General features: G+C 38.9%; 1 protein-coding gene across 1 annotated transcript in view; it reads left to right on the forward strand.

Moving 5' to 3' along the window:
* The window catches only part of LOC122700001 (adhesion G protein-coupled receptor E2-like), a 42,884-nt gene extending 24,411 nt beyond the window's left edge, over positions 1–18,473 (forward strand). The window contains exons 14-16 of the mRNA XM_043912508.1: positions 9,373–9,541; positions 9,627–9,737; positions 18,444–18,473. Of these exons, the coding sequence (XP_043768443.1) occupies positions 9,373–9,541; positions 9,627–9,737; positions 18,444–18,473 (310 nt within the window). The remainder of the gene's footprint in view (positions 1–9,372; positions 9,542–9,626; positions 9,738–18,443) is intronic.
* Positions 18,474–18,699: the final 226 nt, after the last annotated feature.

Consider the following 18,699-nt stretch of genomic DNA (forward strand, 5'->3'; position numbering starts at 1 on the left):
TGCTGGTGGACATCTAAGTTGCTTCCATGTCTGGGCAATTGTAAATAATGCTGCAGTGAACATTGGGGTATATGAGTCTCTTTCAATTCTGGTTTCCTTGGGGAGTATACCCAACAGTGGGATTGCTGGGTCATATGACAGGTCTATTCCCAGTTTTAAAGGAACCTCCACACTGTTCTCCTTAATGGTTGTACCAGTTTGCATTCCCACCAACAGTGTAAAAGTGTTCACTTTTCTCTACACACTCTCCAGCATTTATTGTTTGCAGACTTTTTGATAATGGCCATTCTGACCAGGGTGAAATCATACCTCATAGTGGTTTGATTTGCATTTCTCTAATAATGAGATGTTGAGCATCTTTTCATGTGTTTGTTAGCCATCTGTATGTCTTCTATGGAGAAATGTCTGTTTAGTTCTTTGGCCTACTTTTTGATTGAGTTGTTCATTTTTCTGGTACTGAGCTGCATGAACTGCTTATATATTTTGGAGATTAATTCTTTGTAAGTTGCTTTATTTGCTATTATTTTCTCCCATTCTGAAAGCTGTCTTTTCACCTTGCTTATAGCTTCCTTCATAGGGCACAAGCTTTTAAGTTTAATTAGGTGACATTGGTTTATTTCTGCTTTATCTCCATTATGCTGGGAGGTGGGTCTTAGAGGATCTTGCTATGATTTATGTCAGAGACTGTTGTGCCTATGATTTCCTCTAATAGTTTTATAGTTTCTGATCTTAACATTTAGGTCGTTAATCCATTTTGAGTTTATTTTTGTGTATGGTGTTAGAGAGTGTTCTAGTTTCATTTTTTTTACAGGTGGCTGACCAGTTTTCCCAGCATCACTTGTCGAAGAGACTATCTTTTCTTCATTGTATATATCTGCTTCCTTTGTCAAAGATAAGGTGTCTATATGTGCACGGATTTATCTCCAGATTTTCAATTTTGTTCCAGTGATCTATATTTATGTTCCAGTACCATACTGTCTTGATGACTGTAGCTTTGTAGTATAGTCTGAAGTCAGGAAGGTTGTTTCCTCCAGTTCCATTCTTCTTTCTCAAGATTCCTTTGGCTATTTGAGGTTTTTTGTGTTTCCGTGCAAACTGTGAAATTATTTGTTCTAGTTCTGTGAAAAATAGCATTGGAGTTTCATAGGGATTGCACTGAATCTATAGATTGCTTTGGGTAGTATACTCACTTTCACTATATTGATTCTTCCAATCCATGAACATGGTATATTTCTCCATCTATTTGTGTCATCTTTGATTTCTTTCATAAGTGTTTTATAGTTTTCTATATACAGGTCTTCTGTTTCTTTAGGCAAATTTTTTCCTAAGTATTTTGTTCTTAATGTTGCAATAGTGTATAGGATTGTTTCCTTGATTTCTCTTTCTGAATTTTCACTGTTTGTTAATAGGAATGCAAGGGATTTCTCTGTATTAATTTTATATCCTGTAACTTTTCTATATTCATTGATTAACTCTAGTAATTTTCTTGTGGCATCTTTACGGTTTTCTATGTAGAGTATCATGTCATCTGCAAACAGTGACAGTTTTACTTCTTTTCCAATCTGGATTCCGTTTATTTCTTTTTCTTCTCTGATTGCTGTGGCTAGGACTTCCAAAACTATGTTGAATAGTAGTGGTAAGAGTGAGCACCCTTGCCTTATTCCTGATTTAGAGGAAATGTTTTCCATTTTTTGCCATTGAGAATAATGTTTGCTGTGAATTTGTCATATATAGTTTTTGTTATGTTGGGGTATATTCCTTCTACACCTACTTTCTCGAGTTTTTATCATAAATTGTTGTTGAATTTTGTCAAAGACATTATCTGCATCTATTGAGATAATCATACCATTTTTATCTTTCAATTTGTTAGGATGGTGTATCACATTGTTTGATTTGAGAATATCTTGCATCCCTAGAATAAAATCCACTTGATCATGATCTATGATCTCTTTAATATGCTGTTGGATTCTGTTTGTTAGAATTTTGTTGAGTATTTTTACATCTATGTTCATCCGTGATATTGGCCTCTAGTTTTCTTTTTTGTGGTTTTTGTCTGGTTTTGGTATCAGGATGATGGTGGTCTCCATAAGGTTCTGAGCCAGGTGTGCTGTGCATTTTGTACCCTTCCCAGATCCAAGCAACTCAGGCGACCAGATGCTTGGCGAGTGCACTGTCCTAGGTGGGCCATGCATCTTATGCACCTCTCCAGTCCAAGCTGCTCAATTTATCTGTTGCACATCTATGCCAGGTGTGCTGTGTGTCTCCTTTGGGGAGCTGGTCTCAGGCTGTGACACTCCTGGCCAATGTGAACTGTCCAGGATCCAAGGAAGATGTGGTTATCGACTGACGGCCTGCTCACAGTTCGGTGGAAATGCAGTCTTGGGGCCAAGATTGCAGCAACCCCTTGCATTCCAGCTCTGGCTGTCACACCATTACCTCTCTGCCTCCAGGGAAGGAGGGTCATAAATGGCAGCAGCTTAGTCTCCTTTGGTTTTCACTAGGGCACAATATTTGTTCTGTGAGCTCACCAGGTGTCACCATGGAGCCTTGAGCCTACCTGCAGGAAAGGTCCTTTGGCCTTCTTTGTCTGTCTGGTGTTCACATGGTTTGGGTTACTGTGTTACATTAGTCCCCTCTGATTGTCCACAGGGCATTCAAACCCAGTCTTTACCCTAAGAACCAGCCATGCAGCCCAAACCTCTGTACCCAGCCCCCACTAGCTGCCAGTGGACTTGAGCATCTGAGCTGCTTCTCCACTAGTAACTGAGGCTCAGCACGTATTCTGTGGTGATTTGTTATTGTTGTTGTTATGTTGCCCCCTGAGATTCCTCTATCTCCCAGAGTTTGCTTAAGTTTATATCAGTTGCATCAGTGATGCTATCTAACCATTTCATCCTCTGCCACTCCCTCCTCCTTTTGCCTTCAATCTTTCCCAGCATCAGGATATTTTCCAATGAGTCAGCTCTTCACATCAGGTAGTCAAGGTAATGGAGCTTCAGCCTTAGTCCTTCCAGTTAATATTCAGGGTTGATTTCCCTTAGGATTGACTAGTTTGATCTCCTTGCAATTCAAGGGACTCTCAAGAGTCTTCTCCTGCACCACAGTTTGAAAGTATCAATTCTTTGGCACTCAGCCTTCTTTATGATCCAACTCTCATACCCATACATGACTGCTGAAAAAACTATAGCTTTAACTATATGAACCTTTGACAGCAAAATGCTGTTTCTGTTTTTCAGTATGCTGTCTAGGTTTGCCACAGCTTTCCTTCCAAGGAGCAAGCGCCTTTTAATTTCATGGTTGTAGTCGCCATCCACAGTGATTTGGGAGCCCAAGAAAATCTGTCACTGAAAATCTCTTTCTGCTTCTATTTGCCACCACGTGATGGGACAGGATGCCATGGTGTTAGTATTTTTTAATGTTGAGTTTCAAGCCAGCTTTTTCACTCTCCTCTTTCACTCTCATCAAGAGACTCTTTAGTTTCTCTTCACTTTCTGCCATTAGAGTGGTGTCATCTGCATATCTGAGGTTGTTAATATTTCTCCCTGCAGGCTTGATTCCAGCTTGTGATTCATCCAGCCTGGTATCTTGCATGATGTATTCTCAGCCTTAATGTAGTCATTCCCCAATTTTGAACCATTCAGTTGTTCCATGTCCAGTTCTGTTGCTTCTTACCTACATACACGTGTCTCAGGAGACAGGTATGGTACAGGTATGGTGGCTTGGTACTCCCATCTCATTAAGAATTTTCCACAATACGTTGTGATGTACACAGACAAAGACTTTAAGTGTAGTCAATGAAGCAGGAGTAGATGTTATTCTGGAATTCCCTTGCTTTCCCATGATCCAGCGGGTGTTGGCAATTTGATCTCTGGTTCCTCTGCTTCTTTGAAACCCAGTTTGTACATCTGGAACTTCTTGGTTCGCATACTGCTGAAGCCTAGCTTGAAGGATTTTGAGCATAACATTGCTAGCTTGTGAAATGAGCACAATTGTACAGTAGTTTGAACACTCTTTGGCATTTCCCTTCTTTGGGATTGGAATGAAATATATTATGATATCTGTCTTTCTCTGTCTGCCTTACTTCACTCAACATGACAATCTCTAGATCCATCCATGTTTTCACAAATGGCACTGATTCACTCTTTTCTATAGCTGAATAGCATTCCATTGTATATATGTACCACTTCTTTATCCATTCCTCTATTGATGGACATTTAGATTGCTCCCATGTTCTGGCTATTACAAATAGTACTGCAAAGAACATTGGGGTGCAATTATCTTTGTAAGCCATGTGTTTCTCCAGATATATGCCAGAGTGGGATTCCTAGATTATATGGTAGCTCTATTTTTAAGGAATGTCCATATTGTTCTCCATAGTGACTGTACCAATGTACATTCCCAGGATTAGTGTGGCAGGATTACCTTTTCTCCACTCCCTCTCCAGCATTTATTTTCTGCAGACTTTTTGATGATGGCCATTCTGACTGGTGTGAGGTGGTACCTCATTGTGGTTTTGATATCCATTTCTCTAATAATTAGTGACGTTGAGCATCTTTTCATGTGTTTTTTCACTATGTATGTATTTTTTAAAGAAATGTCTGTTTAGGTCTTTCTCCCATTTGTTACTGGTTTACATATATAGAGAGAGAAAGAAAGAGAGAGAGAGCTGTGTACATGAACTCTGTACACTTTGGAGATTAGTCCTTTGTCAGTTGTTTCATTTGCATCATTTGCAAATATTTTCTCCCATTATGAGGGTTGTCTTTTCATCTTGTTTATGGTTTCCTTTGCTATGCAAAAGCTTTTAAGTTTAATTAGGTCCTACTTTTTATTTTAATTTTATTTTCATTACTCTAGGAGAAGAACAGGATAAAAAGATCTTGCTGTAATTTATGTGAGAGTTCTACTTATGTTTTCCTCTAAGAGTTTTATAATGTCTGGCCTTACATTTAGGTCTTTAATACATTTTGAGTTTATTTTTGTATATGATGTTAGGGAGTGTTTAATGTCATTCCTTTACAAGTAGCTGTCTAGTTTTCCCAGAACCACTTACTGAAAAGATTGTCTTTTCTCCATTGATATATTATTTTTATTGTGTCAATATTGTTCTGCAACACTCTATATGTTTTACGTGTATGACACATTTCTATGTTTTATACTCTACAATCTGTTTACCACTGATAATTGGATTTCCATCCATCACCATACGGTCGAACCACTTTGCCCATTTCACCTCTCCCCAAGCTCATCTTTTCTCCTCTGTCAGTACTCCATTATCTTCATCTATGGGGAGAGGGCATTTGTTTGATTTAGGTAGTTCATTTATTTTGTTTGTTTATTGGTTTGTTATATTCCACATGCGAATGAAATCAGACTGTATTTGTCTTTCTCCATCTGACTTCTTTCACTTAGCATAATAAACCCAGCATCCATTCATGTTGTAACAAATAGGAAGATTTCCTCATTTTTATGGCTAGGTAGTACTGCATGGCTGGTGTGTATGTGTGTTTATCACATCTTCTTTATCCTTTGATAGGCACTTAGTATGCCTCCATACCTTTGCCATTGCAAATAATGCTGCAGTGAACATAAAATTCTGCACATCATTTTGAGTTAGTGTTTTTGTAGTCTTTATAATTACCCAGGCACGGGATAGCTGGATCACATAGTAGCTCTTTTCTTAATGTTTCTGAAGGTCTCAATACTGTCTTCCATAGTGATTGCATCAGTTTACATTCCTAGCAACAGTGTATAAGAGTTCCTTTTTCTCCACATTCTCACTGACAGTGATTATTACATGTGTGTTTGATAAGAGCCATTCTAACAAGTGTGCTGGGATGTCTCGCTGTGGTTTTGATTTACATTTCCCTAACATTAGTGATACTGAACATTTTTCATGTGCCTGCTGATCATCCCTATGACTTCTCTAGAAAATGTCTCTTTAGTCCTGTGCCATTTTTAAATTAGGCTGTTGGTGGCAGAGATGTGATCAAATGCACACTGGTACTCGCAATAAATTCCTATGCTGGACCATAAAGAAATCTGAATGCCAAAAATTGACGCTTTCAAATTGTGGTGCTGTAAAAGACTCTTGAGACTGCCTTGGATAGCAAGGAGATCAAACCAGTCAATCTTAAAGGAAACCAACCCTGAACATTCACTGGGAGAATGATGCTGAAGCTGAAGCTCCAATAGTTTGGCCACCTGGTGCGAAGAGCTGACTCCTTGGAAAAGACTGTTTCTGGGAAAGATTGAGGGCAGGAGAAGTGGGTGACAAGGGCAAAATGGTTGGATAGCATCACCAACTAGGTGACATGAGTTTGAGCAAACTCAGGGAGATAGTGAAGGACTGGGAACCTTGGCACGCTGCAGTTCATGGGGTCACAAATAGTTCGACATGACTTAGCAACTGAACAACTCACAACAAATTATGCTGGTAAAAATTGATGTCGACCTGCATCAGATGGTTTCTGGATCACTGGCCTTTCTAGATAGTTTAGCAAAAAAGTCAGAAAACTTTCCCTATAAAATGCAAGATAGTAGATATTTTGGTTTTGTGGGTCAAACAGTCTCAGTTGCAGTTTTTCATCTCTGTCCTTCTAGTTCAAAAGCAGCCACAGAAAAGACATAAGAAAATGACTGCAACTCTGACCCGGTAAAACACATTTCCAAAATCAGACAGCAGCCCAGTGTGGACCACAGGCTGCAGTAAACCAACCCCTGTCTGTGTAGCTCTCTCTTTGGTTCTTCCTGGTGGATCCATCTAACATGATCCTAACACCTCCCAAATCTCACACAATTCTTAACTGGGATCAAGTACCAATTCTATCATTTCTACCAATGTGAACTTCAGTTACTGACTCTGTATCCTTGTGCCTCAGATGCCTGATCTGTAATCATTTGATTACCTATGTTGTCATGAGGAATAAATTGTATAATGCACATGAGTCCAGCCATAGCAGTGTCAGGTTTACTGTTGTTCTCTCTCTCTGTCAATCACCCTCTCTCCCTCTCTCTCTTCTTGTCTGTCCCCAACTTTTTTCATCCTATCTACACCTACTCATCCTTCACCTCTCATCATAAACACAACAGAATTCTCTCAGGGAACCCTTCCCAGTATCAAAACCTCCTACAGGTCTAACTAGGTTATAGATCCACCTACATGTTCCTAAAACTCCTCATATTTGATCGTAAGTTTCATTCACTTTAATTGTTTCTATTGTCTAACTATCAACAAGCCTACAGAGCTAGAAACTCCTTGAAGAAAGAGATCACTCTTTTAATCATAACTCGATCTTCAGAGCCAAGTACTGACCCTGATAGAGAAAGGGAGACTCTATATTTGTCTCATAAACCATAAGTTAATTTTTATTGATTTTTTCTTTAAAACATGTACATTTTTTATCTGCCAGCATATGAGGGCCAAGATTTAAAAGGGCTTTTTAAAATAAATTTATATTTATTTAAAACCACTTTTTTACATTGTGATTTACATGGGGAAAGCTGCACATGATTAATATGTATAACCTGACAAATTGGGAATAAGTATACACCCATGGCCTTTACTAATAGCAAGGACATACATAAGCTTTCAGTTATGCAAAATAATAAGTTCAGGAAGTCTCCTATAGAGCATAGTGCCTATAGCTAATATTGTGTTGTGTATTGAAATGTGCCAAGGGTGATCTTATGTGAAATATTCTGACCAAAAAAATAAACAATAATAACTATGATTAATAATAATAATAAAGGAGTCAGGAAAGACTTTGAGGAATGAGAGATATGTTCATCTATCAATTCTTTATCCACAAAGGCTAATATACTCTTGATTCTCAACCACCTCTCTTAGATGCTGGCTCAGCACAGAAAAAGGATTTGTATGGACATTTCTTGGCCCTGTCTGCACCATCTTCTCTGTGAGTAATGGATGACATCAGAGGATCTTTCCTCCCTGGCTGAGGGTAAATTAAAAGCACAAGCAAAAAGAAGGCTACGGACAGGGTGACCGATTATTCTAGTTAGCTCAGGAGTGGGAGGGTCCCAGGATGCAGAAATTTCCATTTTAAAACCAGGAAGAAGCATTTCCTTAGACATGGCACTCTCAGTGTTTAAACATGTAAATCTCCATGCAAACTGAGTTACTGGGTGTTCGGTCTGGTTTTCTATGACTGTTACGAAATACAAACCCTTCCTACCTGCTGATTTAGATGTTGGATGAGCCACAAGGAAGGATTAGCAGATGTGGATGCACTTAATACCACTTGTAATGTTTCTGCAGATTAATTTAGTTTTCTTCCTGATAACATTCTGGATTGTGAAAAAGAAGCTCTCCTCACTCAACAGTGATGTGTCTACTCTCCGGAAGACTAGGTGAGATACATCAGAGGTACACATCGCCACCCTATCCGACCACAACCCCTCAACCCTGCACCATTAAAAAGCATGGTCCAGGAGCAAGGACATAGAGTTCCAAGCTCCTGATGTCCGTTCACAGGATTTCAGGGGGACTTGAGAGGAGGAGTTCAGCCACCCTTCTTGGAAGCTCGAATACTGTTTTGTTGCTGATAGCCAAGTCAAAAATATTCCATTCATCTTTAACCCAAGAATGGAACTATCTTAGCTACTGAGGAAATTGATTTTGTTCTAATAAACAGGGATTACCACCATGACCCTGTGAGAAAAGTCTTGAGAATATGTATATCCTTATAAATCCCTTACATACCTGACACAGGCCCCAGCATGCCCTTTCATGCCCATGTCTTTACTCATGTTTGTCCCACTACCCTCATCTGCCCTGCTCTTCCTGGTGAAGTCAGGTTGATCATCCACATATCATATCTTCTAAGAAGCCAAGGATATCCTTTGCTTTCTTTTTACTTACACAGAATGAATCATCTGACAAACCTTGCTCTGGGTCAATTCATGGAGATGGAAAAGATAGGGGCATCATTGGAGGGACCAGGGCAGAGGGACCTTCAATTTCACAAGTATAATTGACCGTTTGTATTTCTCTTCCCACTAGGTGGTAAGGTTTGTGAAATCAGAAATCTTGCCTTTGTTATTTTTAATGCACAGGACCAGCACAAAGCCATGTGCACAGAGCATCCACAGTAATATTAGTTGATTGAAACTGGGAATATTCATCCTATTACTGAAAGCCACATTGTAAAGTTTCACTACCAACTTCAGTCTAAGATAATATGCCATTCCAGAACCAAAAAAAAAAAAAAAGAAAAATTCTTTTAGATAATCATTCACAGTAAAGGTCAGAACGGCCACAACTTAGTCACAGGCATTCTTTGAGTTGAAAAGAGATGGACTTGACTGTGTTGATCACGGTGCATTGTGAACCTTTTTTGTCCTCCTACTCAGGATGCTAACATTCAAAGCCACAGCTCAGCTCTTTATCTTGGGATGTACATGGTGTCTGGGAATCCTGCAGGTGGGACCAGCTCCACAAGTCATGGCCTACCTCTTCACCATCATCAACAGCCTGCAGGGTTTCTTCATCTTCCTGGTGTACTGCCTCCTCAGCCAGCAGGTACCACTGTCTAACTCCTGCTCAGGACTCTTCTCATCCTCATTTGTCTCTGTGAGCTGATGCAGAGCATGCTTTGTCTCTATAGGTGCAAGAGCAATACAAGATATGGTTCAAAGGGATCAAGAAAAAGAAAACTGAGTCTGAGGAGTACACACTCTCCAGCAGGGCCATGTCGGAACCCTCTAAACACAGTGAGGTAAGATCATGCATTGCCTCAGAGCACTTCACTGATTGATTCATTGAGCAGTACATGCCTATCATACTGGACAATTGGGTATAAAGCAGGTGATAACTTACGATGACTCACACTGGTTTACATCTAAACTCACTCAGGACATTCCTCTGTCATGAAAGAATGTCTTCCTTTGACTTCTGCTCATTGCATTTCTTTTTTTTTTTAATTTTTTTTCATTTATTTTTATTAGTTGGAGGCTAATTACTTTACAATATTGTAGTTGCTTTTGTCATACATTGACATGAATTAGCTATGGGTTTACATGTATTCCCCATCCCGATCCCCCCTCCCACCTCCCTCTCCACCTGATTCCTCTGGGTCTTCCCAGTGTACCAGCCCTGAGCACTTCCTCATGCATCCAACCTGGGCTGGTGATCTGTTTCACCCTAGATAATATACATGTTTTGATGCTGTTCTCTTGAAACATCCCACCCTCACCTTCTCCCACAGAGTCCAAAAGTCTGTTCTGTACATCTGTGTCTCTTTTTCTGTTTTTCATATAAGGTTATCATTACCATCTTTCTAAATTCCATATATAAGTGTTAGTATACTGTAATGGTTTTTACCTTTCTGGCTTACTTCACTCTGTATAATGGGCTCCAGTTTCATCCATCTCATTAGAACTGATTCAAATGAATTCTTTTTAATGGCTGAGTAATATTCCATGGTGTATATGTACCACAGTTTCCTTATCCATTCGTCTGCTGATGGGCATCTAGGTTGCTTCCATGTCCTGGCTATTATAAACAGTGCTGCGATGAACATTGGGGTACACGTGTCTCTTTCAGATCTGGTTTCCTCGGTGTGTATGCCCAGAAGTGGGATTGCTGGGTCATATGGCAGTTCTATTTCCAGTTTTTCAAGAAATCTCCACACTGTTTTCCATAGCGGCTGTACTAGTTTGCATTCCCACCAACAGTGTAAGAGGGTTCCCTTTTCTCCACACCCTCTCCAGCATTTATTGCTTGCAGACTTTTGGATAGCAGCCATCCTGACTGGCATGTAATGGTACCTCATTGTGGTTTTGATTTGCATTTCTTAGATAATGAGTGATGTTGAGCATCTTTTCATGTGTTTGTTAGCCATCTGTCTGTCCTCTTTGGAGAAATGTCTGTTTAGTTCTTTGGCCCATTTTTTGATTGGGTCATTTATTTTTCTGGAGTTGAGCTGCAGGAGTTGCTTGTATATTTTTGTGATTAATCCTTTGTCTGTTGCTTCGTTTGCTATTATTTTCTCCCAACCTGAGGGCTGTCTTTTCACCTTGCTTATAGTTTCCTTTGTTGTGCAAAAGCTTTTAAGTTTCATTAGGTCCCATTTGTTTATTTTTGCTTTTGTTTCTAATATTCTGGGATGTGGGTCATAGAGGATCCTGCTGTGATTTATGTCGGAGAGTGTTTTGCCTATGTTTGCTCATTGCATTTCTATGCTCATCTTGACTCTCCTACGTAACTATCTTCTTACTCTCCACCTGGGTTGAGCACCCACTTTGTCCATGCAGCATGGACTTTTTCATGCTCAAACACTTAAGGAAAAGAATAGTCCTGTGTTAAGCTCAATAAGAAAACTCTGGATCTGAAGCAGAGATGCACAAGCTAACCAGAGTCACAGGACCATCATTTATCTCATGTCAACCCCAGGACCCCTCTATATGCATGTGTGTGCCAAAATGCTTCAGTCACGTTTGACTCTTGTGATCCTATGGACCATAACCTACCAGGCGTCTCTGTCCATGGGATTCTCCAGGCAAGAATACTGGTGTGGGTTGCTATGCCCTTCTCCAGGGGATCTTCCCAACCCAAGTGTTGAATTCTTGTCTCCCGAATCTTTCTGCATTGGCAGATGGGTTCTTTACCAATAGTGCCACCTGGGAGGCCACCCCTGTATATAGAAAACAGTAAATACATGGTTTGTGTAGTCATAAAAGTAAAGTGAAATAAGGATTACATTAGATTGGAGAATTTCCTTAAAAGTATGTAATCATTCCTGGGATTTGCAGCACACACAAATAATGCAAAACATCAGAGAATCACAGGAGTCATAGAGAGATCCTGGCAGTGTGAATCTTACCAAGAATTTATATTTTTGAGTTCACAAAAACAGTTCTCATGTTTTCTGTTCATATATTCTTCACATCACCATATTACCATGTTTCCATTCAAAGCACTGAGACCCATGGGGTCTATATGAATTGCACAAGGACTTCAGCCCACCCTTTCTCTCAATGTTTTCACTCTCTCATAGTGTCAATTGATGCACAGAAGTTTCAATTTTTAATTGATCTATCTATTTTAATTGGGGGCTAATTACTTTACAATATTGTGGTGGTTTTTGCTGTACATTGACATGAATCAGCCACAGGTGTACATGTATCCACCCTCTCAAGTCCCCTCCCACATTCCTCCCCATCCCATCCCTCTGGGTTGTCCCAGTGCAGCATCTTTGAGTGCCCTGTTTCATGCATCAAACTCGGACAGGTGATCTGTTTCACATATGGTAATATACATGTTTCAATGCTATTCTCTCAAATCATCCCATCCTCGCCTTCTCCCACAGAGTCCAAAAGTCTGTTTTTACATCTGTGTTTTTCAGATCACCAGCCCAGGCTGGATGCATGAGACAAGTACTCTGGCCTTGTGCACTGGGAAGACCCAGAGGAATCGGGTGGAGACAGAGGTGGGAGGGGGGTTCGGGATGGGGAATACATGTAAATCCATGGCTAATTCATGTCAATGTATGACAAAAACCACTACAATACTATAAAATAATTAGCCTCCAACTAATAAAAATAAATGGGAAAAAATTCTAATACATCTGTGTTTGTTTTGCTATGTAACATAAAGGATCATCATTACCATCTTTCTTAATTCCATATATATACATTAATATACTGCATTGGTGTTTTTCTTTCTGATCTACTTCACTATGAATGACAGGCTCCAGTTTCATCCACCTCACTAGAACTGATTCAATGCATTCTTTTCAATAGCTGAGTAATATTCCACTGTGTATATGTACACAGCTTTCTTATCAATTCAGCTGATGATGGACATCTAGGTTGCTTCCATGTCCTAGCTATTGTAAACAGTGGTGCGATGAACACTGGGGTACACGTGTCACTTTGAATTCTGGTTTCCTTGCTGTATATGCCCAGCAGTGGGATTACTGGGTTGTATGGCCGTTCTACTTCCAGCTTTTTAGGGAATCTCGACGCTGTTCTCCATAGTGGCTGTACTAGTTTGCATTCCAAACAACAGTGTAAGAGGGGTCCCTTTTCTGCACAACCTCTCCAGCATTTACTGTTTGTAGACTTTTTGATAGCAGCCATTCTGACTGGTGTGAGATGCTACCTCATTGTGGTTTTGATTTGAATTTCTCTGATAATGAGTGATTTGAGCATCTTTTCAAGTGTTTGTTAGCCATCTATATGTCTTTATGGAGAAATGTCTGTTTAGTTCTTTGGCCCATTTTTTGATTGGGTTGTTTATTTTTTGGAATTGAGCTGCATATTTCTGAGATTAATTCTTTGTCAATTGCTTCATTAGCTATTATTTTCTCCCATTCTTAAGGCTGCCTTTTCACCTTGCTTATAGTTTCCTTCGTTGTGCAAAAGCTTTGAAGTTTAATCAGGTCCCATTTATTTTTGCTTTTATTTCCATTACTCTGGGAAGTGGGTCATAGAGGGCCTTGCTGTGATTTATATCAGAGAGTGTTTTGCTTAAGTTTTCCTCTAGGAGTTTTATAGTTTCTGGTCTCAGATCTTTAATCCATTTTGAGTTTATTTTTGTGTATGGTGTTAGAAAGTGTTCTAGTTTCATTCTTTTACTGGTGGATGACCAGTTTTCCCAGCACCACTTGTTAAAGATATTGTCTTTTCTCCACTGTATACCTTTGCCTCATTTGTCAAAGATGAGATGTCCATAAGTGCATGGATTTATCTCTAGGCTTTCTATTTGTTCCATTAATCTATATTTCAGATTTTGTGCCAGTACCATACTGTCTTGATGACTGCAGCTTTGTCTGAAGTCAGGCAGGTTGATTCCTTAAGTTCCATTCTTCTTTCTCAAGATAGCTCTGGCTATTTGAGGATTTTGTATTTCCATACAAATTGTGAAATTATTCGTTCTAGTTCTGTGAAAAATACCATTGATAGCTTGATAGGAATTGCATTGAATCTATAGATTGCTCTGTGTAGTATACTCATTTTCACTATATTGATTCTTTTGATCCATGAACATAGTAGATTTCTCCATCTATTTGTGTCATTTTAGATTTCATTCATCAGTGTTTTATACTTTTCTTTATATAGGCCTTTTGTTTCTTTAGGTAGATTTATTCCTAAGTATTTTCTTCATTTCATCACAATGGTGAATGGAATTATTTCCTTAATTTCTCCTTCTGTTTTCTCATTGTTAGTGTATAAGAATGCAAGGGATTTCTGTGTATTAATTCTATGTCCTGCAACTTTTCTATATTCATTGATTAGCTCTAGTTATTTTCTAGTGGTGTCTTTAGGGTTTTCTATATGAAGGATCATGTCATCTGCAAACAGTGAGAGTTTTACTTCCTCTTTTCCAATCTGGATTCCTTTTATTTCTTTTTCTGCTCTGATTGTTGTGGCTAAGAATTCCAAAACTATGTTGAATAGTAGTGGTGAGAGTGGTCACCCTTGTCTTGTTTCTGACTTTAGGGAAAATCCTTTTGATGTTTTGCCATTGAGGATAATGTTTGCTGTGGTTTTATCATATATGGCTTTTATTATGTTGAGGTATGTTCCTACTGTTCCTGCTTTCCATTTATCATAAATGGATGCTGAATTTTGTTAAAGGCTTTCTCTGCATCTATTGAGATAATTATATGGTTTTCCTCCTTCAATTTTATCATATGGTGTATCACACTGATTGATTTGTGAGTATTGAAGAATCCTTGCATCCCTGGGATAAAACCCACTTCCTCATGATGTATGATCTTTTTAGCATGTTGCTGGATTCTGTCTGCTAAAATTCTGTTGAGGATTTTTGCATCTATGTTCATCAGTAACATTGGCCTGTCGTTTTCTTTTTATGGCATCTTTGTCTGGTTTTGTTATTAGGGTGATGGTGGCATAATAGAATGAGTTTGGGAGTTTACCTTCCTCTGTCATTTCCTGGAAGATTTTGAGTAGGATGGGTTTTAGCTCTTCTCTAAATTTTTCATAGAATTCACCTGTGAAGCCATGTGGTCCTGGGCTTTTATTTGTTGGAAGATTTTTTATTACAGTTTCGATTTCCATCCTTTGATAGGTCTGTTAAGGCTTTCTATTTCTTCCTGGTTCAGGTTTGGAAGGTTATACTTTTCTAAGAATTCATCCATTTCTTCCAAGCTCCATTTTATTGGCATATAGCTGCTGATAGTAGTCTCTTATGATCCTTTGTATTTCTGTGTTGTCTGTTGTGATTTCTCCATTTTCATTTCTAATTTTGTTGATTTCATTCTTCTCCCTTTTTTTCTTGATGAGGCTGGCTAATGGTTTGCCTGTCTTATTTATCTTCTCAAGAACCAGCTTTCAGTGTGGAGAAAAGGGAACTCTCTTACACTGTTGGTGGGAATGCAAACTAGTACAGCCACTATGGAGAACAGTGTGGAGATTCCTTAAAAAACTGGAAATAGAACTGCCATATGACCCAGCAATCCCACTCCTGGGCATACACACCGAGGAAACCAGATCTGAAAGAGACACATGTACGCCAATGTTCATTGCAGCACTGTTTATAATAGCCAGGACATGGAAGCAACCTAGATGCCCATCAGCAGACAAATGGATAAGGAAGCTGTGGTACATATACACTATGGAATATTACTCAGCCATTAAAAAGAAATCATTTGAATCAGTTCTAATGAGATGGACAAAACTGGAGCCCATTATAGAGTGAAGTATGCCAGAAAGATAAAGACCAATACAGTATACTAATGCATATATATGGAATTTAGAAAGATGGTAATGATAACCCTATATGCAAAACAGAAAAAGAGACACAGATGTATAGAACAGACTTTTGGACTCTGTGGGAGAAGGCGAGTGTGGGATGATCTGAGAGAACAGCACTGAAACAGGTATATTATCAAGTGTGAAACAGATCGCTAGTCCAGGTTGGATGCATGAGACAAGTGCTCGGGGCTGTTGCACTGGGATGACCCAGAGGGATGGGATGGGGAGGGAGGTGGGAGGGGAGTTCAGGGTGGGGAACACATGTAAATCCATGGCTGATTCATGTCAATGTATGGCAAAAACCACTACAATATTGTAAAGTAAGTAGCCTCCAACTAATAAAAATAATTGGGAAAAAAATAAAACTGAATAGAACAACAACAAAAAAAAAAAAACAGCTTTTAGTTTTGTTGATTTTTGCTATAGTCACCTTTGTTTCTTTTTCATTTATTTCTGCCTTAATTTTTATGATTTCTTTCCTTCTACTAACTCTGGGGTTCTTCATTTCTTCTTTTTCTAATTGCTTTAGGTGTAAAGTTAGGTTATTTATTTCATTTTTCTCTTGTTTCTTGAAGTAAGCTTGGAATGCTATGGACCTTCCTCTCAGCAATGTTTTACTGAATCCCATAGGCTTTGGGTTGTCATGTTTTCATTTTCCTCTGTTTCCCTGCATATTTTAATTTCCTTTTTTATATCTTCCATGATTGGTTGGTTAGTCAAATCATGTTGTTTAGCCTCCATATGTTTCTATTTTTAATAGTTTTTTCCTGTAGTTGATATCTAATCTTACCGCATTATAATCAGAAAGAGGCTTGAAATGATTTCAATTTTTTGAATTTCCTAAGGCTAGACCTATGGCCCAGAATGTGATAAATCCTGGAGAATGTTCCACGTGCACTTGAGAAAAAGGTGAAATTCATTGTTTTGGGGTGAAATGTCCTATAGATATCAATTAGGTCTAACTGGTCCATTGTATCATTTAAAGTTTGTATTTCCTTGCTAATTTTCTGCTTGGTTTATCTATCCATACGTGTGAGTGGGGTATTAAAATCTCCCACTATTATTGTGTTACTGTTAATTTCCCCTTTCATACTTGTTAGCATTTGCTTTACATATTGAGGTGCTCCTATGTTGAGTGTATATATATTTATAATTGTAATATCTTCTTCTTGGATTGATCCTTTGATCATTATGTAGAGTCCTTCTTTGTCTCTTTTCATGGCCTTTATTTCAAAGTCAATTTTATCTGATATGAGTATTACTATTCCTGCTTTCTTTTGGTCTCCATTTGTGTGAAATATCTTTTTCCAGCCCTTCACTTTCAGTCTGTATGTGTCCCTTGGTTTGAGGTGGGTCTGGTGGAGACAGCATATATAGGGGGCTTGTTTTTGTATCCAGTCTTTGCCTTTTGGTTTCAGCATTCAACCTATTTATATTTAAAGTAATTATTGATAAGTATGATCCTCCTACCATTTACTTTGTTGTTTGGGGTTCGGGTTTATACAACTTTTCTGTGTTTTCTGTCTAGAGAAGATCATTCAGCACTTATTGAAGAGCTGGTTTGGTGGTACTGAGTTATCTCAGCTTTTGCTTGTCTGTAAAGCTTTTGATTTCTCCTTCATATTTGAATGAGATCCTTGTAGGGTATAGTAATCTGGGTTGTAGGTTTTTTCTGTTTCATCACTTTAAGTATATCCTGCCATTCTCTTCTGGCCTGAAGACTTTCTATTGAAAGATCAGCTGTTATCCTTATGGGATTCCCCTGTGTGTTATTTGTTGCTTTTCTCTTGCTGCTTTTAATATTTCCTTTTTGTGTTTGATCTTCATTAGTTTGATTAGCATGTGTCTTGGGGTGTCTTGCCTTGGGTTTATCCTGTTTGGTACTCTCTGGATTTCTCGGACTTGGATGGATATCTCCTTCCCCATTTTGGGGAAGTTTTCAACTATTCTCTCCTCAGGTATTTTCTCATGCCTTTTCTTTTTGTCTTCTTCTTCTGGGACTCCTATGATTCGAATGTTGGGGTATTTAACATCATCCCGGAGGTCTCTGAAGTTGTCCTCATTTCTTCTAATTATTTTTTTCTTTTATCTTCTCTGTTTCATTTATTTCCACCATTCTATCTTCCACCTCACTTATGCTATCTTCTGCCTCAGTTATTCTACTGTTGGTTCCCTCCAGAGTGCTTTTGATCTCAGTTATTGCATTATTCATAATTTATTGTCTCTTCTTTATTTCTTCTAGATCCTTGTTAAACATTTCTTCCATCTTCTCAATCCTTGTCTAAAATTTATTTATCTGTAACTCCATTTTTTTTTCAAGATTTTGGATCATCTTTACTATCATTATTCCGAATTCTTTTTCAGGTAGACTCCCTATCTCCTCCTCTTTTGTTTGTTCTGGTGGGCATGTATCATGTTCCTTTACCTGCTGAATATTTCTCTGCCTTTCCATTTTGTTTAGCTTGCTCTGTTTGGGGTGGCCTTTCTGTATGCTGGAAGTTTGTGGTTCCTCTCTATTGTGGATCCTGCTCCCTGTGGACTAGTGGCTTGTCAAGGTTTCCTGGTTAGGGGAGCTTGCATCTGTGTTTGGTGGGTGGAGCTGGATCTCTTCTCTCTGGAGTGCAATGAAGTGTCCAGTGGTGAGTTTTGGGGGTGTCTGAGGGCTTGGTATGGCTTTGAACAGCCTGTCTTTTAATTCTCAGGTCTGTGTCCCTGCTTTGCTGGAGAGTTAGCGTGGTATGTCTTGTTCTGGAACTTGTTGGCTCTTGGATGGAGCTTGGTTTCAGTGTAGGTATGGAGGCTTTTGGATGAGCTCTTGTGTATTAATGTCCCCTGGAATCAGGAGTTCTCTGATGTTCTCAAGTTTGGGAGTTAAGTCTCCTACCTCTGGCTTTCAGTCTTATTCTAACAGTAATCTCAAGACTTCTCCATCCACAGCACAAGTGATAAAACATCTAG

The sequence above is a fragment of the Cervus elaphus genome, chromosome 9, assembly GCF_910594005.1.
Source record: "Cervus elaphus chromosome 9, mCerEla1.1, whole genome shotgun sequence".
In the NCBI taxonomy this organism is placed as follows: domain Eukaryota; kingdom Metazoa; phylum Chordata; class Mammalia; order Artiodactyla; family Cervidae; genus Cervus; species Cervus elaphus.